The sequence below is a fragment of the Hyperolius riggenbachi genome, chromosome 10 (genome assembly GCF_040937935.1).
Source record: "Hyperolius riggenbachi isolate aHypRig1 chromosome 10, aHypRig1.pri, whole genome shotgun sequence".
Classification (NCBI taxonomy): Eukaryota; Metazoa; Chordata; class Amphibia; order Anura; family Hyperoliidae; genus Hyperolius; species Hyperolius riggenbachi.
The window spans coordinates 29,440,259-29,465,549 of NC_090655.1; the positions used below are offsets into that span (position 1 = coordinate 29,440,259).

At 48.4% G+C, this 25,291-nt stretch overlaps 1 protein-coding gene across 1 annotated transcript in view; it reads right to left on the reverse strand.

Annotated features, from left to right (window-relative positions):
* The window catches only part of LOC137535755 (alpha-2-macroglobulin-like), a 150,786-nt gene that overhangs the window by 105,491 nt on the left and 20,004 nt on the right, over nt 1-25,291 (reverse strand). The window contains exons 6-9 of the mRNA XM_068257633.1: nt 24,664-24,817; nt 24,486-24,570; nt 21,753-21,888; nt 17,593-17,707 (exon numbers count right to left, since the gene is read on the reverse strand). Coding sequence (XP_068113734.1) covers nt 17,593-17,707; nt 21,753-21,888; nt 24,486-24,570; nt 24,664-24,817 — 490 coding nt within the window. The remainder of the gene's footprint in view (nt 1-17,592; nt 17,708-21,752; nt 21,889-24,485; nt 24,571-24,663; nt 24,818-25,291) is intronic.

Below are 25,291 nucleotides of genomic sequence, written 5' to 3' on the forward strand. Positions count from 1 at the left end.
ACTATTCGAGTCGGTATTCGAGCTCATTATTCGAGCTGACTATTCGAATTGGCCTTAAAGAGACTCTGAAGTGAGAATAAATCTCGCTTCAGAGCTCATAAATAGCAGGGGCACGTGTGCCCCTGCTAAAACGCCGCTATCCCGCGGCTAAACGGGGGTCCCTTCACCCCCCACCCACCCCCCGCAAAAGTGTGTCGTAGAAAGGTCGCAGAATTTCCCTTCCTGGAGGCAGGGCTAACGGCTGCAGCCCTGCCTCCAGTTGCGTCTGTCAGCGGCGCATCGCCGCCTCTCCCCCGCCCCTCTCAGTGAAGGAAGACTGAGAGGGGCGGGGGAGAGGCGGAGATACGCGCTGACAGACGCGCGTGGGGCAGGGCTGCGGCGGTTAGCCCTGCCCCAACCAGGAAGCGCTCCCCGGGTGTATCGAGGGGGATTTGGGGGTGAAGGGACCCCCGTTAAGCCGCGCTATAGCGGCGTTTTAGCAGGGGCACACGTGCCCCTGCTATTTATGAGGTCTGAAGCGAGATTTATTCTCGCTTCAGACTCTCTTTAAATAGCTTCCAACACTTGTTTTGAGAGTGAATGATGCAAGAAACATCTTTTTTTCCAAGTAACAACAGCAAGTGATTATGTGGGGATGTTCCTTTAAAAAAAAAAGGTGGATAGAGAAGTTGTGTCCAGAATTTTGTTCAGTACTGTATATACTTCTTCTTCTTCTTTATCTTCTATATCTTCTTCTTCTTCTTCTATATCTTCTTCCTCTATCTTCTTCTTCTATATCTTCTTCTATATCTTCTTCTTCTTCTTCTATATTGTCTTCTTCTTCTTCATCATCTTCTTCTTCTTCATCTTCTTCATCTTCTTCATCTTCTTCTTCTTCTTCTTCTTCTTCTTCATCTTATTCTTCTTCTTCATCTTCTTCTTCTTCATCTTCTTCATCTTCTTTATCTTCTTCTTCTTCTTTTTCTCCTTCTTCTTCTTCTCCTTCTTTTTCTATATCGTCTTCTTCTTCTTCACTTATTTCTCTTTTAAATTTTTTTTTTAAAGAAATGCAGCTATTTTTGAGCGTAACAAATAGCTGGTGGCGCACGCATGTTGGAAGCGCCATTGTCTGTGCTCCCTGGCAGTGGAAACACACAGACAGCAGGAGGTAAATTTAGCAGCAGGAGGAGGAGGATGAGTGTGTGGCAGCAGGCAGTCAATGAGGCAGGCAGCGTGACATAATAGCCCTGGTACCTAGCGGTGATACCAGGGCTGTAAATAAACACAGCAGGCAGGAGGTCCCAGACAGCGGTCGTGCAGCCTACATCGTGTCCAATACACAACTGGGACAACACAGTTTTCAACCCGGCCACCTCAGAAAAATTAAACCTTTTTTTTTTAATGGTTTTTTGGTTTTGTTTGTAAAACCAATTACACAGATATATAGCTATTGTTTGACGTAATAGCTGGTGGCAGAGTGGCAGCAGAATGTAATTCTGTGTACCCTGGCAGTGGGAAACACAGACCGACAGCAGCAGCAGCAGCAGGAGGAATGGAGGAGTAATTATGTGAGCAGCTATTGTTTGACGTAATAGCTGGTGGCAGAGTGGCAGCAGAAGGTAATTCTGTGTACCCTGGCAGTGGGAAACACAGACAGACAGCAGCATCAGCAGGAGAAATGGAGGAGTAGTGTGAGTGTGGCAGCAGGCAGGCAGCGTGACATAATAGCCCTGGTACCTAGCGGTGATACCAGGGCTGTAAATAAACACAGCAGGCAGGAGGTCCCAGACAGCGGTCGTGCAGCCCACATCATGTCCAATACACAACTGGGACAACACAGTTTTCAACCCGGGCACCTCAGAAAAATTAAACCTTTTTTTTTTTAATGGTTTTGTAGTTTTGGTTTTACAACCAATTACAGATATAGCTATTGTTTGACGTAATAGCTGGTGGCAGAGTGGCAGCAGAAGGTAATTCTGTGTACCCTGGCAGTGGGAAACACAGGCAGACAGACGACAGCAGCAGCAGCAGGAGGAATGGAGGAGTAGTGTGAGTGTGGCAGCAGGCAGGCAGCGTGACATAATAGCCCTGGTACCTAGCGGTGATACCAGGGCTGTAAATAAACACAGCAGGCAGGAGGTCCCAGACAGCGGTCGTGCAGCCCACATCGTGTCCAATACACAACTGGGACAACACAGTTTTCAACCCGGGCACCTCAGAAAAATTAAACCTTTTTTTTTTTTAATGGTTTTGTAGTTTTGGTTTTACAACCAATTACAGATATAGCTATTGTTTGACGTAATAGCTGGTGGCAGAGTGGCAGCAGAAGGTAATTCTGTGTACCCTGGCAGTGGGAAACACAGGCAGACAGACGACAGCAGCAGCAGCAGAAGGAATGGAGGAGTAGTGTGAGTGTGGCAGCAGGCAGGCAGCGTGACATAATAGCCCTGGTACCTAGCGGTGATACCAGGGCTGTAAATAAACACAGCAGGCAGGAGGTCCCAGACAGCGGTCGTGCAGCCCACATCGTGTCCAATACACAACTGGGACAACACAGTTTTCAACCCGGGCACCTCAGAAAAATGAAACCTTTTTTTTTTTAATGGTTTTTTTGTTTTGTTTGTAAAACCAATTACGCAGATATATAGCTATTGTTTGACGTAATAGCTGGTGGCAGAGTGGCAGCAGAATGTAATTCTGTGTACCCTGGCAGTGGGAAACACAGACCGACAGCAGCAGCAGCAGGAGGAATGGAGGAGTAATTATGTGAGCAGCTATTGTTTGACGTAATAGCTGGTGGCAGAGTGGCAGCAGAATGTAATTCTGTGTACCCTGGCAGTGGGAAACACAGACCGACAGCAGCAGCAGCAGCAGGAGGAATGGAGGAGTAATTATGTGAGCAGCTATTGTTTGACGTAATAGCTGGTGGCAGAGTGGCAGCAGAAGGTAATTCTGTGTACCCTGGCAGTGGGAAACACAGACAGACAGCAGCATCAGCAGGAGGAATGGAGGAGTAGTGTGAGTGTGGCAGCAGGCAGGCAGCGTGACATAATAGCCCTGGTACCTAGCGGTGATACCAGGGCTGTAAATAAACACAGCAGGCAGGAGGTCCCAGACAGCGGTCGTGCAGCCCACATCGTGTCCAATACACAACTGGGACAACACAGTTTTCAACCCGGGCACCTCAGAAAAATTAAACCTTTTTTTTTTTTAATGGTTTTGTAGTTTTGGTTTTACAACCAATTACAGATATAGCTATTGTTTGACGTAATAGCTGGTGGCAGAGTGGCAGCAGAAGGTAATTCTGTGTACCCTGGCAGTGGGAAACACAGGCAGACAGACGACAGCAGCAGCAGCAGGAGGAATGGAGGAGTAGTGTGAGTGTGGCAGCAGGCAGGCAGCGTGACATAATAGCCCTGGTACCTAGCGGTGATACCAGCGCTGTAAATAAACACAGCAGGCAGGAGGTCCCAGACAGCGGTCGTGCAGCCCACATCATGTCCAATACACAACTGGGACAACACAGTTTTCAACCCCGGGCACCTCAGAAAAATTAAACCTTTTTTTTTTTAATGTTTTTTTTGTTTTGTTTGTAAAACCAAATACACAGATATATAGCTATTGTTTGACGTAATAGCTGGTGGCAGAGTGGCAGCAGAATGTAATTCTGTGTACCCTGGCAGTGGGAAACACAGACCGACAGCAGCAGCAGCAGGAGGAATGGAGGAGTAATTATGTGAGCAGCTATTGTTTGACGTAATAGCTGGTGGCAGAGTGGCAGCAGAATGTAATTCTGTGTACCCTGGCAGTGGGAAACACAGACCGACAGCAGCAGCAGCAGCAGGAGGAATGGAGGAGTAATTATGTGAGCAGCTATTGTTTGACGTAATAGCTGGTGGCAGAGTGGCAGCAGAAGGTAATTCTGTGTACCCTGGCAGTGGGAAACACAGACAGACAGCAGCATCAGCAGGAGGAATGGAGGAGTAGTGTGAGTGTGGCAGCAGGCAGGCAGCGTGACATAATAGCCCTGGTACCTAGCGGTGATACCAGGGCTGTAAATAAACACAGCAGGCAGGAGGTCCCAGACAGCGGTCGTGCAGCCCACATCGTGTCCAATACACAACTGGGACAACACAGTTTTCAACCCCGGCACTTTAGAAAAATTAAACCTTTTTTTTTTAATGGTCTTGTAGTTTTGGTTTTACAACCAATTACAGATATAGCTATTGTTTGACGTAATAGCTGGTGGCAGAGTGGCAGCAGAAGGTAAATCTGTGTACCCCTGACAGTGGGAAACACAGACAGACAGCAGAAGGGCAGTACACAGCAGCCCACTGTAGGTGTAAAATGTGTGGCTGCAGGCGACGTAATAGTCAAAGTGAACCAGGCTGGCTTAGTGAGCAGGAGCCAGGAGGTGGTAAAGGGTGGTAAGGCACATTAACGATGGTTCTAAGTTCCGGCAGCCAGTTCATGTCCCCCTCTCGCCGACAACAGGGGCCAGGAACTCGCCTTCCACCCACGCCTGGTTCATCTTGAGAAACGTCAGTCTGTCCACAGACTTGTGAGACAGACGTGAGCGTTTCTCGGTGACCACACCACCAGCTGCACTGAAGCAGCGCTCGGACAGCACGCTGGAAGGGGGACAGGACAGCACTTCCAGGGCGTACTGCGCCAGCTCGCTCCAGATCTCCAGGCGCTTGACCCAATACTCCATGGGATCAACAGGGGCATCGCTGTCAAGCCCGCTGTAGGACCCCATGTAGTCAGCCACCATGCGGGTCAGGCGCTGGCTGTGACCGGAGGAGGATGCTGCTGCATGCACCTCCTCTCTAGTCACTGCTGCCGGAGCCTCTACAGTCCTGTAGAGCTCGTGGCTGAGAGACAGCAGGTCTGTGGGGCGCTTGCTGCTGGATGCAGGCACCTGCTGCTGCCTCTGTGCTGGCTGGACAGTGGGGGTGGAAGGCTGGGGGAAGGCTTCCTCCAAGTGCTCAACAAGGGCCTGCTGCAAGCTCCTTATTTGTTGCGCTGGGTCTCCTCCTGCAGGCGGCAGGAACTGGCTCAACTTCCCCTTGAGGCGTGGGTCCAACATCATGCTGATCCAGATGTCCTCCCTCTGCTTCATCTGGATCACCCTGGGGTCCTTGCGCAGGCACGTCAGCATGTGCGCTGCCATTGGGAAGAGGCGGGCCACGTGTGCTGGCACATCGATGGCAGTGCTGTCCTCATCCTCCTCCTCTGCCTCCTCAGCCTCATCTTCTCTCCACCCCCGCACCAACTCAGCTGCGCTGTGCTGATCCCCCTCATCAGCAGCAAGGTCAGGGACCTCCACCAAGTCCTCCTCCTCCTCCCCCTCAGAGGTGGACTGTGCAGCTGCATGATGACGCTCCTGCTGGTCCAAGGCTTCCGCTCCCTGTTCCAGCAAAGCATTGAGGGCCCTGTTCAGCAGACAAACTAGGGGCACCCACTCGCAGACCATAGCATGGTCCCTGCTCACCATGTTAGTGGCCTGCAGAAAGGGAGCCAGCACTAAGCACACCTGCTGCATGTGCCTCCAGTCATCATCGGGGACGATGGACGGGATGTTGCTGGTCCTGTCCCTTCTCTGAGCGGCGGACACAGTGGCCTGGGCAAGGTACTGGTTGACAGCGTGCTTCTGTTCAACCAGACGCTCCAACATCGCCAGGGTGGAGTTCCAGCGAGTCGAAATGTCAATGATCAGCCGATGGCGTGGCAGCTCCAGCTCCTTTTGCACGTCTTCCAGGCTCACACAGGCTGCAGCCGAGCGCCGGAAGTGACGCACAACGTTCCTTGCCGTTTCCAGCAGTTCGCCCATCCCCTGGTAGGTGCGCAAGAACTTTTGCACCACCAGGTTCAGCATGTGGGCAAGACAGGGGATGTGGGTCAGGTTTCCCCTGTCTATTGCGGCAACCAGATTGGCCCCATTGTCGGCCACCACCTCTCCGACTCTGAGGCCTCTGGGGGTCAGCCAAATCCTCTCCTGCTCCCGGAGTTTGGCCAACACATGGGTTGCCGTCAGCTTGGTCTTCCCAAGGCTGACCAACTGCAGCAGTGCTTGGCAGTGGCGGGCCTTCACGCTGCTGCTGAGGCGGGGGGTTTGGCCAGGTGTGCCGGAGGATGGCAGAGGATCGGAGGAAACTGCTGCAGTTCCCCTGACCCTGCGGGGGGGGGGCACCACCCACTGTGTTGCTGCTGCTGCTGCTGCTGTGCCCGCTGCTGCTCTCCCATCCTCACCCCCTTCCACCAAGCTGACCCAGTGGACAGTGAAGGACAGGTAGCGGCCTGTCCCGAAGCGGCTGCTCCAAGAGTCCATGGTGACGTGGACCCTTTCACCAACCGCGTGCTCCAGCCCTCGCTCCACATTGGCCATCACAAAGCGGTGCAGTGCAGGAATGGCCTTGCGGGCGAAGAAGTGTCTGCTGGGGAGCTGCCAGTCTGGGGCTGCGCAAGCAAGCAGCGCACGCATGTCGCTCCCCTCCTGCACGAGCGTGTACGGCAGGAGTTGGGAGCACATGGCCCGTGCCAGCAAGCCGTTCAGCTGCCGCACGCGACGGCTGCTGGGAGGCAGAGCCCTAACCACCCCCTGGAAGGACTTGCTCAAAAGGCTCTGGCGTGGCCTTTTGCTGGCACGGGAATCAGCAGACACAGCAGAGGAGGCCACTGAGGACTGGCTGCCAGAACAGGCCTCAGTGTCGGCGGCAGGAGTTGCAGAGGGGGGAGGAGCAGTGCGTTTCCGCACTCCTGCTGGTGCTGCTGGAGGAGCAGGAGGGCGGGTGGCTGCTGTTGCTGCTGCTGCTGCTGCTGAAGGCTGTGCAGTGATGGGTGTGGTGCCACTGCCAGCACCAGATGCCTTCAGCCTCTGGAACTCCTCATGCTGGTGGAAATGTTTCGCAGCAAGGTGGTTGATGAGCGAGCTTGTGCTGAACTTTAAGGGGTCTGCACCTCTGCTCAACTTCCGCTGACAGTGGTTGCAAGTGGCGTACTTGCTGTACACTGTGGGCATGGTGAAAAAACGCCAGATTGGTGACAAAAACAACCCCCTACGGCATGGAACCGCTGCTGCCTGTCTCCCTGTGGTGGTTGGGGGGGGGGGGCTTGGGTGCGGCTGGTGGTGGTACTGGCAGATGCTGCTGCTGCTGCTGCTGAGCCTGAGACACCAGCAGGCTGTGGGACCTGCCTACTGCTGCCAATGCTTGCAATGATGCGCCTCCTTGCAAGGCCCACAAGCGCATCCTCCTCCTCCTCCTCAGAGCTGCTGATGACGACATCCCCTGGAGCTGGTGGCACCCAGTCTCTGTCTGTCACCGTGTCATCATCATCCTCCCCCTCCTGAAACATGTCCTGCTGGGATGATGACCCCCCAAACAGGGGCGTAGCTATAAATGACTGGGCCTCATAGCAAAAAAATATTATGCCCCCCCCCCCCCCCCCCCCCACGACCTTCCAACCCCACGGACCTCGGACCTCCCACCCAAACATTTTGTGGGGAAATCTGATTTCCCTACAATATGCAACCAGATTGTCGGCAGATTTCCCTACAATATGCAACCAGATTGTCGGCAGATTTCCCAACAAAATGCAACCAGATTGTCTGCAGATTTCCCAACAAAATGCAACTAGATTGTTGGCAGATTTCCACACAATATGCAACCAGATTGTCGGCAGATTTCCACACAATATGCAACCAGATTGCCAGCAGATTTCCCCACAATATGCAACCAGATTGTCAGCAGATTTCCCCACAATATGCAACCAGATTGTCAGCAGATTTTCCCACAATATGCAACCAGATTGTCTGCAGATTTCCCCACAATATGCAACCAGATTGTCGGCAGATTTCCCTACAATATGCAACCAGATTGGCGGCAGATTTCCCAACAAAATGCAACCAGATTGGCAGCAAATTTCCCCACAAAATGCAACCAGATTGTTGGCAGATTTCCCCACAAATTGCAATCAGATTGTCGCCAGATTTCCCCACAAAATACAGTATACAGTATGTAGTTAGGTCTATAGTGGGCTAACATTAATTACCTGGAGGGAGGGTGGTTGGGCAGGCTGGTACACTATTTGCGGTGCAGGCGGCACTGCACTGGGTAGGCAGTTAGGTAGCTGGGTGGGAGGGTAGGCAGATAGGTAGCCGGGTGGGGAGTTAGGTAGCCGGGTGGCAGCGTGGGTAGTTAGGTAGCTGGGTGGGCAGGTAGGTAGCTGGGTGGGCAGTTAGATAGCCAGGTGGGAGGGTGGGCAGTTAGGTAGTGGGCAGCTAGGTTGCCGGATGGGAGAGTGGGCAGTTAGGTAGCCGGGTGGGAGGGTGGGCAAGGGTGGGCAATTAGGTAGCCGGGTGGGAGGGTGGCCAGTTGTTGTAGGGTGCAGTTATGTAGCCGGGTGGGAAAGTGGGCAGTTAGGTAGCCGGGTGGGAGGGTGGCCAGTTAGGTAGCCGGGTGGCCAGTTAGGTAGTGGGCAGTTAGGTAGCCAGATGGGAGGGTGGGCAGTTAGGTAGCCGGGTGGGAGGGTGGGCAGTTAGGTAGCCGGGTGGCCAGTTAGATAGTGGGCAGTTAAGTAGCCGGGTGGGAGGGTGGCCAACTAGGTAGCCGGGTGGGAGGGTCGCCAGTTAGATAGTGGGCAGTTAGGTAGCCGGATGGGAGGGTGGGCAGTTAGGTAGCCGGGTGGGAGGGTGGGCAGTTAGGTAGTGGGCAGTTAGGTAGCCGGGTGGGAGGGTGGACAGTTAGGTAGCCGGGTGGCCAGTTAGATAGTGGGCAGTTAGGTAGCCGGGTGGGAGGGTGGCCAATTGGGTAGCCGGGTGGGAGAGTGGCCAGTTAGGTAGTGGGCAGTTAGGTAGCCGGGTGGGAGGGTGGGCAGTTAGATAGTGGGCAGTTAGGTAGCCGGGTGGGAGGGTGGGCAGTTAGATAGTGGGCAGTTAGGTAGCCGGGTGGGAGGGTGGGCAGTTAGATAGTGAGCAGTTAGGTAGCAGGGTGGGAGAGTGGGCAGTTAGGTAGCCTGGTGGAAGGATGGGCAGTTAGGTAGCCGGGTGGCCAGTTAGATAGTGGGCAGTTAAGTAGCCGGGTGGGAGGGTGGCCAATTATGTAGCCGGGTGAGAGGGTGGCCAGTTAGGTAGTGGGCAGTTAGGTAGCCGGATGGGAGGGTGTGCAGTTAGATAGTGGGCAGTTAGGTAGTCGGATGGGAGGGTGGGCAGTTAGGTAGCCGGATGGGAGGGTGGGCAGTTAGGTAGCCGGATGGGAGGGTGGGCAGTTAGGTAGCCGGGTGGGAGGGTGGCCAGTTAGGTAGTGGGCAGTTAGGTGGGAGGGTGGGCAGTTAGATAGTGGGCAGTTAGGTAGCCGGGTGGGAGGGTGGGCAGTTAGGTAGTGGGCAGTTAGGTAGCCGGGTCGGAGGGTGGGCAGTTAGGTAGCCGGGTGGGAGGGTGGGCAGTTAGGTAGTGGGAAGTTAGGTAGCCGGGTGGGAAGTTAGGTAGCCGGGTGGGCAGCTAGATAGTGGGCAGTTAGGTGGGAGGGTGGGCAGTTAGGTAGCCGGATGGGAGGGTGGGCAGTTAGGTAGTGGGCAGTTAGGTAGCCGGGTGGGATGGTGGGCAGTTAGGTAGCCGGGTGGGAGGGTGGGCAGTTAGGTAGTGGACAGTTAGGTAGCCAGGTGGTCAGTTAGGTAGCCGGGTGGGAGGGTGGCCAGTTAGGTAGTGGGCAGTTAGGTAGCCAGGTGGGCAGTTAGGTAGCCGGGTGGGAGGGTGGCCAGTTAGGTAGTGGGCAGTTAGGTAGCCGGGTGGGCAGTTAGATAGTGGGCAGTTAGGTGGGAGGGTGGCCAGTTAGGTAGTGGGCAGTTAGGTAGCCGGGTGGGCAGTTAGATAGTGGGCAGTTAGGTGGGAGGGTGGGCAGTTAGGTAGCCGGGTGGGAGGGTGGCCAGTTAGGTAGCCGTGTAGTAAGTGGGGTAGGGTCCCAACTCCTATCCCCCGCGCCTCACCTGGGGTCCCCCCTCCTTCCATCAGCGGCGGGAGTGGGGCATATACAGGAAGCTCCGGCGGGGTAAACAGCCGCTAGAGGTTCAGCTGCCTCCGGGCTACGGTGTCCCCACTGTATTGCACGCGAGCAGCAATACAGTGGGGACACCGTAGCCCGGAGGCAGCTGAACCTCTAGAAGCTGATTACCCCGCTGGAGCTTCCTGTATATGCCCCACTCCCGCCGCTGATTGAAGTAGGGGGAACCCCAGGTGAGGCGCGGGGGGGGGGGGGGGGGGGCGCCAAGGTGAGGGAGGGGGGCCCCGCCCGGACGGACGGCCAGCTGAAAAAAAAAAAAAGGCAAAAACAAAAAAAGTCCTCTCAGGCAGCTGCGGGCCCCCTGTGACGTAGCGCTGCCGCGGGGCCCCGTAGCAACGCTATGGCTGCTATCCCCAATGCTACGCCACTGCCCCCAAACTCCTCTCCTGATGCATGGATGGGCTGCTTGACTGTCGCCACAGTCTTGCTGTCCAATCCCTCATCCCCCAAAGTGCCCATCAGCATCTCCTCCTCCAAATCGCCAACAACAGCAGACAATTGACTCATCATGCCTGGGGTCAAAAGAGTGCTGAGTGACAGGTCGGCGACTGACGGTGAACTGGCCTCCTCCCCAGGCCCTGCTGGGCGGCTGCTGCGAACAGGGGTGGTGGTGGTGGTGGTGAGGGTGGAGGCCTCGGATGCAGAGCTGATGGCGGGCTGCTCATCCTCCGTCATCAGTTGCACCACAGTGTCTGCATCCTTTTCCTCAACCCGGCTGGAGGAAAATAGGAGCAGGTGCTACACGCTGCTGCTGCTGTGTCTCTGCAGCGGGAGTTGCAGATGCTCCTGCTGGGCGGCGCCCAAGGCGTCCACGGCCAGTGGCTATAGGAGGAATGTTAGCCACTGACGCTGCTGCTGCTGCTGCGGAACTGTGCATGGTGGCACGGCCGCGCCCGCGGCTTGCCACAATGCTGCTCCCTCTCCTCCTGATTCCCTTGCTGCCCTTCCTCTTGCCCAAACCGCGCTGGCTGCCACTTCCAGACATCTTCGATGTTTTGGGCGTAAACACAAAAGTTTTTTAAAAGGGCGGGTGAAAAGCGGGGTACTTTAATGGAGTGGGTTGGTGGGTGAGGTGACTGAGTGAGTGTCTAGTACAGTAAGTAAGTAGTAACAGTCAGGAAGTACAACTAGCAGTTACAATAATCAGTAGTAATCACAAGGAAATAGAGTGTGTGTACACTACAGACAGTGAGTGCACGCACACGCAAACACGCGCAGGAGCTGGCCTATGAACAGAGACTGAGTGAGTGTCCCTAGTACAGTAAGTAAGTAGTAACAGTCAGGAAGTACAACTAGCAGTTACAATAATCAGTAGTAAGCACAAGGAAATAGAGTGTGTGTACACTACAGACAGTGAGTGCACGCACGCGCAAACACGCGCAGGAGTTGGCCTATGAACAGAGACTGAGTGAGTGTCCCTAGTACAGTAAGTAAGTAGTAACAGTCAGGAAGTACAACTAGCAGTTACAATAATCAGTAGTAATTACAAGGAAATAGAGTGTGTGTACACTACAGACAGTGAGTGCACGCACGCGCAAACACGCGCAGGAGCTGGCCTATGAACAGAGACTGAGTGAGTGTCCCTAGTACAGTAAGTAAGTAGTAACAGTCAGGAAGTACAACTAGCAGTTACAATAATCAGTAGTAATCACAAGGAAATAGAGTGTGTGTACACTACAGACAGTGAGTGCACGCACGCGCACACACGCGCAGGAGCTGGCCTATGAACAGAGACTGAGTGAGTGTCCCTAGTACAGTAAGTAAGTAGTAACAGTCAGGAAGTACAACTAGAAATTAAAATAATCAATCAGTAATCAGAAGGAAATAGAGTGTGTGTACACAGACAGTGAGTGCACGCACACGCAGGAGCTAGTAGCCTATGAACAGTGACTGAGTGACTGTCCTAGTACAGTTACAGTATATAACTACAATACAAAATACAATCAATCAGTAGTAAAGGACAGCAGAAATACTGGTATAGATGAGAAATAAACAGAGGACAGGAGAGAACAGCTGCCCACACAGGCAGGCCCTGAGGCCTAAAGCTGTAAGCCTGTAGCAGCAGCTGTCTCTATGTAACACAAAAGCTACTAACTAAAATACAATGTCTATCTAACTAACAACAATATAGGTGTGTATAGGAGGTGTATGTGAGCAAAAACGCTAGGTAAATGACCACAATAGAGCTCTTGCTAAGCCAAAGCACAAAGGAGCAGATCTCTCTCTGTACAAGTCTCAGGCAAGGACGGAAAAACGGAACATGGCGGCCGCTATTTATAGGGTAGGGGCTGGCCAGGGTCCCCCTCTGTGATTGGCTGCCATCAGAGGGCCTGGGAGCCCTCTGATTGGCTCTAAGGACATCAATCTGGGCTATGACGCTATTCGAGCTCGGTATTCGAGCTCGAATAGCGCCGTTTGCTCGAATAGCTCGAATAGTGAATGGGCTATTCGAGTTTACTCGAATAGCCCATTCGAATAGCTCTAGCTATTCGGAGCTCGAATACCGAGCTCGAATAGCTGAAAAAGAGCTCGAATATTCGAGCTACTCGAATATTCGAGCTCTGCTGAGCACCACTGATGGAAAGCCCGATACCCCTCTTCAATCTGCCAACAGATTTCCATGCTTGCAGGTTCTTCACTTCTTGACTGAAGTCTTTACCATAGACCTGTGCCTTCACTGTTCAAAATGCCTATGGCTTCAATTCATCAAGCATTACCGCATTCGGTAATGCTGAAAACAGCGGAGTTAACGGAGCACTTAAGAAAATGTTAATTCATCAAAGCTGTTACCGAATGAGAAGCTGAAATGACAGAGCAATGAGATAAATTACCGACTTGTGCTCAACACATGTCAGCAAATGTCAGTAAATGTTAATTCATCAAGGTTACCACATTCGCTAGCACATTCGGTGTTTATCTCCAGCTCTCCCCTGTCGTTACAGGCTTCGAAAGCCTTCTGTGTGAATGTTTTCATGATTAACAGGAGCAGGCAGCCAATAGAAACAGCCCCTGTTCTCCTGCAAGTGCCACTGATAGGTGCTGATAGGTCACACAGGCTTCTCCACACAAGCTTCCAGACCCCCCAGGCAGTGAGCAGAGAGAACAGGACAAAAGATATCCCCAGATGTCCTTTGGTGGTTTAACCCTTTGAGTCCCTGTTTGAATATGCAAAGATGCAAGTGGTGAAATCACCAAGCATGGCATTTCTAATGTCTCCAGGAAGTTTATCTACATTGTGGCAAATAAGTAAAATGTTAAGAAACACTGATGGACAGATTCAGAGCAGCAGAGGCAGTATAAGTAACAGTAAATATAACACGTTTACATGTAAAGGGATGTCTGGATGCCTTCTATTGTTATCAGCTTGTAACAACACAGGGACATTCCAAGCTGCTCTGCACCACTCTGCTGTTATCGAACTGCCTTTGATGAACTGAAGCCGTAGTACTTCAGTAACTTAACGAACATCTACCACATGTGTGAAAATATTGATGAATTAGCACAGTGAAGTGTAAAATACCGAATGCGGTATTTTAAGGACTGGGATTTTGTTATCGAACACCCTTTGATGAATTGAAGCCTATAACAAAGGCTTTATTGATTATGTGTTTTGGATACCCTCTAGCCAGCAATCTAGTTCTGAGGTCCCCTGCTTCTATTTTGAAGTCTTCAATATTACTACAATTGCGACGCAGTCGCATAAATTGTCCTATTGGTACAGCCCATTTTTGCGCTGGCAGGTGTGCACTTTTTGCAGCCAAAAGAGTATTCCCTGCAGTTTCCTTACGGAATGTGCTCGTGACCAGGGAGCCCCCCATTTTTTTAATTCTCAAATCCAGAAAGGAAATCTCAGTATCACTAAATGTATAGGCCAGGAAGATGTTTCTCTCATTGTTGTTTAACTCTCCCACAAATTCGTGAAGTTGGCTCTCAGTGCCCTTCCAGACGACAAAAATTGCGTCCACATATCTTAGCCAGAGGGCGATGTGCTCCCGGTACCCACGCACGCCCCCAACCATGAACCTCTCCCAGAAGCCGAGGTGTAGGCAGGCGTAGGACGGGGAGCACGCTGCCCCCATAGCCACGCCCCTTTTCTGTCTATACAGCTCTCCCTTAAATTCAAAATAATTATGGTCTAATACCAGCCTCATCATATCAGCAACGAAATCAGAGTGACGCTGTTGTTCACCATATTTATTTTCCAAGTAATAGCCCAGGGCTTCCAAACCTTTTTGGTGAGGAATGGACGTGAATAAGGACTCCACGTCCAGGCCTACCAATAAAGCCTATTACAAAGCCCTTTCTAAGAGGCGTACTGAATTACTATCAAATAAGTCAATTACTAAAGGGAGTGGTACTCACCCAGATGTCGTTAGAGTAGTGACTACCTATGGATCTCATTATAATGAGGTCAGGGATATACTTTCAAAACATTGGCACTTGTTAAATAGGGACCTGATTATCAAGGATTTAGTGGGTGATTACCTCCACATAGCAGCAAGACATGGCAGAAACCTGTCGGATGTGCTGGTGAGTAGCGAGTTCAAGCCCAGGAATCGACCAGGAAATGTGATTAGGAATAAAAAGGGGATGTTTTGCTGCTGTAACTGTCCTATGTGCCCCTTTATGGAAAAGGGAGACGTTTTCCCTAACCATGATGGCTCAGAAACCTTTAAAATTAAGGAATATATTGATTGTGATACAGACAAAGTCATATATCAGCTGAGGTGTAGCTGCAATAAGATCTACATTGGAAAAACCTACAGACCTATGAGGGACAGGATACAAGAACATGTCAACAATATTAAATCTAATTATGAGAAAAGCCCTGTAGCTATGCACTTTAAAAGATTCCATAACTCTGACCCAAGATTTTTAAAAGCAAAGGGAATATATAAACTAAATATAAGCAAAAGAAGAGGAGACTTTGACCGCCAACTACTTAAAAAAGAATCCTTCTGGATCTATAAATGTGGCTCCATGCAACCCAATGGTTTGAATAGTGACATGAATCTAAAAGTTTTCCTATAGAAATATACTTCATCTATTTTGGTGACTTTGCCTGTTACTTTCAAAATGGACACTAGATGGTGCTCAGGATCTAAGAGTCTACATAATTGATATTTACGCAATACGTAATGGAAGAGGGCGTCATCTGAAGTGACTATAAGAGTGATGCGCCCTTACTTCCGCCCATACATGTCTGAGGAAGCCTATTGGCGAAACGCGTCACGTGTTGTGACGTCATCCCGCCACCACGCTGGCCGCAGCGATCCACCTCCTGCCTCCGCCCCTCTTCCTTAGCTCAGCCTGACTCCTGGACACCTCGTGCGCGTCTGAACCTGGTGTCCAGCCGCAAGGATAACGCGGACATTCTGGAACAGCGCTACAACAATGACCAAGTCCCTGCTAACATGACAGGGCACGTGAGTACCAGGCTTGACTGGCCGACCCGACCTAATGCTATGCAATTCTGATCAATCAGCAAAAGCAATCCCTGTTGCAGTCTAAATAATCCGCTTGAAAGTTAATTTTATCTGCTGAGGCTCTGGTGGTAGTCTAAGGCGAGCAAGGTTTTGTAGCCGCTGGCTGCATGTAATGGGGGCGCACCTTACAAATGGAATAGAGGCTTGTCATTAATAAGTTTATACAAGGTGGATTGAAGATACTGCTTTCTTGGATGACGTTCTATAGTACAACTGAACAGGATTAAAAGGGGCCCGAAGAGATATATATATATATATGCATATACCGGTATAATTGGTGCACCAAATCTATATCCTGCGTAGGTTGTCCTATAGGTCATGAGTTTTAATTGATTTTAATTATGTGGATACAATTATGTGCTTTTGATATATGTTAATTGATTAATAAATATGTTAATGTGACATCTCAGCTCCCTATATGTGTTTGTTGAAAAAAATAACATGCTTTGGAAATTTGCAGAAATTGGGAAGACACTTTTTCAGAAAGTGGACATTTTGTTCGAATAGGAAAATGGTAATTCCGACCATCTCTAACAGCCACTCTCACTCACTTGACTTCTCTGGCTGCCATACACAGGATCCTCCTCAACGCTGGCTGTAATCTTTCTGGCAGAGGAGGCAGCAGGAAGGGCAGTGCTACATCCTGCCTTTGTGTGCTCCTCCCCTCCTTATCTACTGTGTGTAAGACTACCTACAGAAGTAATAACTTAAGGATTGAAGTGATAAGATAACACTCTCCCATATGCAATTCACTTTTTCTCCTTTTTAAGCATTTTACATTTGAAATAGTACCCAAAAGTCAGAGAAAAAGGTTCTCAAAATTATTTATTTTTTAGGTTTAAAATTATTTTTACGTATTTGCTTGTTTGGTGCATTTTATGACAAGATTTGAAATATCACCCAGGAGGAAACAGAAGAAAAATGGAACTGCACCATGAAAACCTATCACTACACCTTAATGGGGAGAAGTTCTTTAGTTAATTTGAAATTTACAATGTGGATTGATGTTTTGTGATAAGTTTTCACTTGCCTTATTAGCATGGTGTTAAAGAGGAGCTGTTAGGTATAAGGTCTCAGGGAAAAAAAACACATATATCAGTAGCTAAATATTGGCTGTACTTACATTACATATGCATTTCACTGTCCACATTTGGATTTCACAGAATTTTTATATAGTATTTGCAGAGAATGATGCTCCTGACAGCTCATGGCAGGTTCCATGTTTGTCTGTCTCCTATGAAGCCAATTGTGTTGTCATGTCCTCCCTGCTTCCTGATGATTCCACTCACAATAAAGATCGTAATGGACAACACTACTGTGTGTGCAGTGAATATTAATTAGCCATGTGGCTAGGAACAATAGCGGACTCATGCAGTATACTCTGCCCTGTGATTTTTCAGCGCTGTGAGCTGGACTGCATTACAAGCTGCTGTAACATGAGCCTGAAACTTCTCACTAGCAGCCGAGGGGAGGACCCAAGGTGGGGAGAAGTAGCCCCAGAATGCTTTGCAGTATGTTATGCGGCCTCTCGTCCTTTTAAGAGCTTGGGAATAACAGCCTTGCTGTTCAGCACACATCAAAAGTAAGAGAGATTTTTAACTTCAGTGTTGCCTTTTTGGCTTCCTTCTAAACTGTTTAACACAGGAGAATAGAGGTTTAAATTAGCTTTTGCAGCCTGACAGTTACTCTTTAATGAATTGTGGCCAATGTCCTCACTATTTCATTTGATAAAGACCAATTATTGGAGGTTCCCAGTAGGTTTCAATGGGTCACTCAATACAGAAGTGGGAAACATAAACTTTCACTGTGAAGCACACTCTAGTGAGCTATTAAAGGTTGAAAATGAGCCCTTTATCAGTCAATAAACAGATTATCCACCAAGTCTAAGGATCATGTGATCCAAGGAAAATCTGCTTTGCTGTGGAACAGTCTGATTAAGTGCAAATTCCACGTTTAGAGGAGCAAACGATGTACTCGGTAGTTTACATAATTTCTGAAGATTAGAAGTGTTTAGTAATTTTTGTCATTTACAAATTGTATACACAGTTCAATAGCTCAGTAAACGTTACCTGTTCCCTCCTCTGTGACAGAGGCTGTTCCTTTTATATCCCTCTCAAAGTTCGTACTGTTCAGTGTAAAGATATTAGTCTCCACATCTATTATATGGCATCCTGACTTATCCAGCTGACAAAGAAAAACAAAGTGGTTAAAGAGGAACTCCACCAGTGACATGTAGTAGAAATTACAATGTGGTTAATTATTCAGGATACCTACATTTACATTCATTTTCAAGGTGTCGCATGCAAAATACTTCCTATATCTACATATTGCTGTATATTGGTATGTAATCCCCCACCTCCAGTTTATTAGGCAGACTTCTTTACTCAAAACATCCTGGGAGACTATGGGCTTGATTCACAAAGCGGTGCTAACCTACTTAGCACGTCTAAAGTCTTTAGGCGCGCTAACCAGGGTGCTAAGTAGGTTAGCACCGGTTTTCTCAATTGAGAAATCCGGTGCTAACCTACTTAACACCCTGGTTAGCATGTCTAAAGACTTTAGACGTGCTAAGTAGGTTAGCACCGCTTTGTGAATCAAGCCCTAGGTGTTATTTCTGATGTCTTCAGACAACTGTGAGCAGGGCCGGGCTGAAGCAGAGTGCACATTGGCACACTGTGCCGGTCTTGTTTACTTTAAGGGAGGGGTTGAAGGTGAATCTGGTAAAAATGGTGCCACAATAAGTGGCAGTGTTAATTGCGACTATTAACAGTTGTTGATGGTAATTTTATAGGGTGCCTTGCCGTTAAAAGCTGCTGTTTGTGGCTAGCCTATCAACATTGCTGCTTTTAGTGGTGAAAATATCAGTGGATAGGGTTAGACAGGGGGTGTATCTTTAGGATTAGGCACCAGTGGAGGGCAAGTTTTACTGTTAGTCACTGCCAGGAAGGATTGGTCAGTGTAAGGCATTGAGAAGGACTATTGTTAGGATATGGTTAGGATAAGGTTAGGTCATAGTAAACTAGCTCTACTAGCAGTTATCCCTGGTGCATGTTTTATATGCATGCAATTGGAGGTGTCTGTCTGTATCTGGTAGCCAGGCCTGCAGTATCGCAGGCAGTCCACCCACACCACCTCTCAGATATAGTTTAGGCTGGTACGCATGTTGCAATTTTCGCTTCAGATCGATGAGTTGATCAATGACATGTCCGATCTCATTCTGCACCCAGGAGTGTTGTTCTTATCTGCTTGTAGAGATGGCTCGAACCTCTGATTTTAGGTTCGCGAACCGCGTTTACGAACTTCCGCAAACGTTCGCGAACTTGCAAACTTTTGCGAACCACAATAGACTTCAATGGGGAGGCGAACTTTGAAAACTAACATTTATGCTGGCCACAAAAGTGATGGAAAATATGTTTCAAGGGGTCTAACACCTGAAGGGGGGCATGGATGAGTAGGATAGATGCCAAAAGTCCCGGGGAAAAATCTGGATTTGACGCAAAGCAGCGTTTTAAGGGCAGAAATCACATTGCATGCTAAATTGGAGGCCTAAAGTGCTTTAAAACTACTTGCATGTGTATACATCAATCAGGGAGTGTAATTAGAGTACTGCTTCACACTGACACACCAAACTCACTGTTAAATGCACGTCAAACAGCTGTTTGTGTTGTGACGGCCGTGATGGACTGGTGCGTACCATGGCGAGAGTGCAGGCGATAGCAGTTTTGAAGCCCATATGATCACCAGGCTGAGGTAGCTCAATGACAGAACAACAGTGATTGTCCAGCTGATCAAATTTGGTCTGTCCACAATGAAGCAACAACCTTATTATCTTTTGTGTGCCACCCCCCGAGACACTCATAAAGCCGGTGGTCATTGCTTCATTGTGATACGCAAGCCCCTTCACTGCGGCAAGGTAATGATCATGAAGGGGAATTGACACATGTACATGCCTTTTGTTTTGTTGTTGCAGCCGCAGTGCAGCCAGAAAAATTAGGCAGGCATGTACACGCACTGCCAGCCTTAAAAATTCAGGCATCCACCTGGAGTCCTGGTGGATCCTGTTGGTGGTGGCGGAGAAGGCAGTCAAGCGGCCTGCAGGCGGAGATGCTGTGTGGGGACCGACTTAGTCTTGGGGCAGGCAGTCACTCGGCGTGCAGGCAGAGATGCTGTGTGTGGGGACCTACTTATTCTTCGGGCAGGCCTGAGCGTGCTTTGCAGACCAGGGATCCGTGGTCAGATGGACCCTTGACCCAACACTGTGTGCCAGAGATGTCACCACTTGCCTTTCCACATCACGGATACAGTTTAGATATCGCCTTTTTTGAGAAAAATTTGCAGCCTGGTATCTTCCACTGCGGTGTGTGGCTTTGCTTTTGTGTGCTGCTTTTCCACAGGTGGCCATCCCATTGCAGTTTGTGCTTTGTTATCATGTGCCTTCGTAAGGTAGTTGTCCCTACGCGGGTCTTGGTCTTTCCACGGCTCAATTTTCAGTGGCAGAGAGTACAGATGGCATTGCTCTCTTCTGAGGCAGACACACAAAAACAATTCCACACCGCTGAGCCCTGGGGTGATGGCACTTTGGTGGTGGCGGCCGACTGAGTGTTAAGTGGGGTGCCAGAATCAGAGCAGCAGGAGAAAGATATGTCACGCTTCCGTGCGGAAGCTGAGAAAGATGAGGTGTTCTGTGTTAAATAGTCAACTACGTCCTGACAATATTGGGGGTTGATGGCACGTGCCTTCTTCTGAACACTGTACTTTGGTCGAGGGCCGTACATAATCATGACAGCGGGACCTAGAACAGACCTGCCAGGTGGCCTGCCTCTGCCTTTTGTTTTGTCCATATTGGGGGGGATGAAGTGAAAGGTATGCACTGACTCAGAGGCGGGACAAGGTCCTCCAGCACCCAAGGCTGAGACACCAAAGAGCGCCCCTCCATCCCTGCCACCCCAGCCGTCACACACTGATTGCTATAAGACTAAGAGGTGCCACAGGGCCCACAACCTCCCCAACACCTTAATATCTAGTTATCTGGCTTGCAGTCACTGCTATGTATCCCCTTTTCTTATTTCTTTCTGCTTCAAACACAATTAGGAATGACAGCTGAATGAATTGTGCGCCCCCTCCTACACTGCACCCTGAGGCTGGAGCCTCTCCAGCCTATGCCTCGGCCCGGCCCTGCACTGACTTGACTAATACAATGTGCAGTCACAGAGTTGCAGTTAACAGGTATGCACGAAGTGGTATATCACACTGCGTGCACTCAGCTTACGTAGGTAGGTGGGTGCACTGAAGTGAACAACAGGTAGGTATATGCAGTAATGGATATTACAATGTGCACCTGTCACCCACACAGGTAGTCACTGAATGTGCTGGGCCTGGCAGTGGCACACACAGTATGAATTACAAAAGCTGTCTATGCAACACAAGTGTCAGTGGGACACACACACAAAAAAAAAAACAGATAGATCACAAGAAAGAGATTAGCTCTCAAAATAGCTGTTGTGGGGTGCTTTTTTTAGCAATAAGAATCAGCAAGAAGCAAGCTAAGAAGCCTACCAGAGCCTAACTAAGCTTTTCCTATGAGAGAGTCTGCTGCAGCTTTCCCTTCTCTAATTAATGCAGGCACACGAGTGAGTGAAATCCCTGACTCAGCCTGCCTTTTATAAGGGGGGGGGGGGGGTTGGCTCCAGGAGGGAGTATAACCTGATTGGCTACAATGTGCCTGCTGACTGTGATGTAGAGGGTCAAAGTTGACCCTAATGATGCACTGGGGGGCGAACCGAACTTCTGGAAAAGTTCCCGGTTCTCCGCGAACGCGAACCACGGAAGTTCGCTGGGAACCGTTCACCGGTGAACCGTTCAAGCCATCTCTACCTGCTTGTAATCGCATTTTAGCTAATTATACAAGTTATAAACTAAGAAAATTTTGAACTGGGGGAGGTTTCACTCAAAAGTACTGGTCTCAGGCAGTACAAGAGACCTCCTTACTGGAGTCCATCTAGCTTAGCTGAAGACAAACTTGGAAAAATAATGCAGTTTAATAACCAGACAAAAAGCTGGTAAAACTGCCCTTTTAGATCCGTTTCAGAATTGAGATTAATTACAAATGCAAACTTATGACCAGTTCTCTTTACAGTTACTTTGGAGCTCCTGGATCAACCTGGGTGGCTTCTCGGTCCAATACCAATTCATACAAAAATTTACATAATTGCCATAATGTTGAGCTCACCTCTCCTGTGAATTTGGAACAGAGATCCACAATCTCGTGTTCTTGATGGCTCCAGTTCCACATCCACCTATATCTATAAGGTTTTCGACACACACTGACTGTATAGTTGCCTTGAACTGGCTTCCCATAAGTGTATCTAAAAGAAGATAAAAAGAAAAGCGTATTGATGAAAGCTACACTTTATAGGGAAACTGTTAAAGCAAAATCCATTATTAGGAAAAGTCCATAAAAAGAGGTGTTGCCTCTTATTCAATTCATTTTGGCCCATATGCAAATACCTTTTTCTCCTGAGTTTTCTCCTAGGAGATATTTTTTTACTCTACTTAAAATAACTTTTTAGCACTTTGCAACTAAGAAAAGTACCAAAAAGTAATTGGACAAAAAAACTATCAAAATTATTTTGAGTATTTTCTTGCTTGCTGGTGGTTTAAAAGGCATTTTATTAACAATTTTGAAAATACCACGTAGGAGAAAAATCAGGAGAAAAAGTTAATTGCATATGTCCCCTTTAACTCCTAACTTTTCTCCTAGGAGATAATTTTTCATCTTCTGTTTAAAAAAAGTTCCAAAAGTAGGTGAAAAAGTTCTGTCAAAATAATTCCGAGTATTTTTTTTTTTTTTGCAAGCTGGTGGCTTAGAAGTTATTTTATTGATTAGATGTGAAATTCATTAACTGTATTAATGGTGCCGTCCTACAACATTATCTGCCATTCTTTAGACCAGAGCCTTTATCAGATGCACACATGGGCCACGATTCACAAAGCGGTGCTAACCTACTTAGCACGCCTAAAGACTTTGGGTGTGTTAACCATGGGGTGCGACATTAAGGTCACACCCCATGCAAGCTTATAAGAGCATCGGGTGCTTTGTTTTCGTTGCACTGTGATGCAACGTTTCACGCGCACTGCGCTATGCGCGCGCAAAGCTTTGTGTGTGGGACTTTGGGTGCGAGTGCTATTTATCATGCCTAAACTAACTTAAGGTGTGATACAGGGCTTTTCACAAGAGTGCTAGCACTGCTTTGTGAATCAAGCCCATGAAAACATCCTATAAGAGAAAAATAGAAGAAATGTGAATTGAATAAGGGCTGTTGAATTGGCATTTCCGGCCATCCCTACATTTGACTTTCAATGAGCTTCTAACAATTTTTTTATTTTTTTTATTTATGAATGAAGGATGTGAGACTTCATAGTGACGCATTATTATGCTATTGTGTGGCCCTTGCGATCAACATCACCATATTTGTTTCCTCGTGTCATTTACATACAAATCTTCCTGTGCAACTTTTTATTTTTAAATTTAAAAATGAAAACTGAGCATGTGAAAAACTCTATTTTACCAAAGATCCAAATGTTCCTGGAAATTAGTGTTGCTCAGATACCCCTTTTTAAAATCCAATTTTTTTCGGATCCGGATACCCAGATATCCGGATCCGAATCAGATATCCGAATCCGAACGTTTCAAAATCCAAATAGAATCGGATATCCGAACCCAGTATCTGGGAAATTCGGATTGATTCGGATATCCAAATAGAAAACAGAAAGTGGCCTGTAAATCTCTCTCTCTCAATCTCTCTCTCTCTCTCTCTCTCTCTCTCTCTCTCTCTCAATGCCTCCGAAAGGGATTTTTGCCATTGAAGGCCTCAGCTAGGATATCCTAACTAACTAATCACCCGAATTTCGGATTTCACATAGAAATCCGAGTTTGCTCGGATAGTGCTATTCGGATTTAAAAAGATATCCGAATTCCGATTCAAAGCTCGGATAGTGGAAAAAGTTTGGATTATCTGGGTAGTTCGGATACCCGAATATTGAATGAGCATCACTGCTGGAAGTGACATCACAGCTCAAACAGCTATGAGGCACAGTAGGGCCCAAATGCAATTTACTTTTTCTCCTAGGTGATATTTTCACAACGTGTTATAAAATGCATTTCAAGCCACCAGCAAGCGAGGAAATAGTAGAAAATAAATTTGATAGTACTTTTTCACTAACGTTTGGGTACTTTTTCAATTGTAAAATGCTGAAAAGTTAGTTTAAAGAGAAGATGAAAATTATCTCCTAGGAGATAACTCAGGTAAAAAGGTAAGTTGCATATGGGCCTATGTATCTTTTTTCTTACAATTACTGTGAATCATTATCCCTTTTCAAACCTATGTTGTACTTTATCCGACATTGGCGTTTTCCTCTAACATACCAATGTCGGACATAGCCTGACATAAATAAACTATCTGCACTAGATGGCGCTGTTGCCACTTAAAATCCAGCATAGCATCAACCTCTTCAGATCAAAGTATAAGATTGCCACCGTCTCCATCCCCCGCCACTGCGGCATGCAATATAAATATTATGTGAGCACATTTGGGCTGATTATAAGGGGTGCATTCCCGTTGCCGGATCTAGTCTGGCATGGTGTCACGGTCACCCTATGTGAATCAAAGTGTCAGACTAAGTTTGACACTTAAAACCTCTTCAACACAACTCAGTACTGTGTAATAATGACACTACCCTGACATGTGTGCAAGGGGGTGGAGCTAAGGGGCACAGGCTGGAGCTGTTCCTGACTCCTACCACTGATGCCGGGACACCTCTTCACTCTAGTGTGAGGATGTACAGACACGAGAAAAAAACGTACTGTGGGAATGAGGGTAAGTGAGAAAAAGTATTGGAAAGGTATAATAGCATACAGGATCTGGTATAGTCCATGCCCACATCAATTAAAGTTCACACTCACCTGCCGCATACTTGTAGGGGAAACTGGTCAACGTTAAACAAAACAAACTTGGGGAACTGAAGAGTAACTTCAAACTTTGGAAGAACTGTAGTGACAAAATTGATTGAAATCAGAGATGATGATGCATGAAAACCAGAGTGATTAGAGATCTTAGATCACCAATAAATCAGAACCCTACCATATTCCTCCACAGTGAAGGTGTGGACTGTGTCTTTCACCCGGATGGAGTATTCTCCTTGAGGTGGCTCTGAGGAGAGAGGAAGGGAAAACTCGGCCATTCCTTGATTGAGATTTGCATTTAGCCACTGACCAATCCGATTTTGTCCTGGATCCTAAATAGTAGACACATTGAACCTGATTTATTAAAGGGGTTCTGTGGAGGGTTTAAAAAAAAACCTGACACTTACCTGTGGCTTTTATCGCTCCGCCCTGCAGCTGTCATGTCCCGCGCCAACCTCCTACGATCACCCGTTCCCCGTCACCGGTCCCGGTCTAATTATTCATCTAACTAGACTGTGGCTGCGCGGCCATGGCCACGAGCATGCTTGTTCCTGCTCGCATGTTCAGGAGCTTACTGCACAGACGCAGTACAAGAAAATCTTGTACTGCGCCTGCGCAGTAAGCTTCTGGAGATTCAAGCAGGAGCGAGCATTATTCGTCTAGTTAGTCTAGTTAGGTGGTGCGGGACATGACAGCTGGGGGGGGGAGGGGGAGATAGAAGCCCCAGGTAAGTGTCACTTTTTTTTTGTTTTTATAGCCTCCACAGAACCCCTTTACGGTTCTCCAAGACTGAAAAAAAAACATTA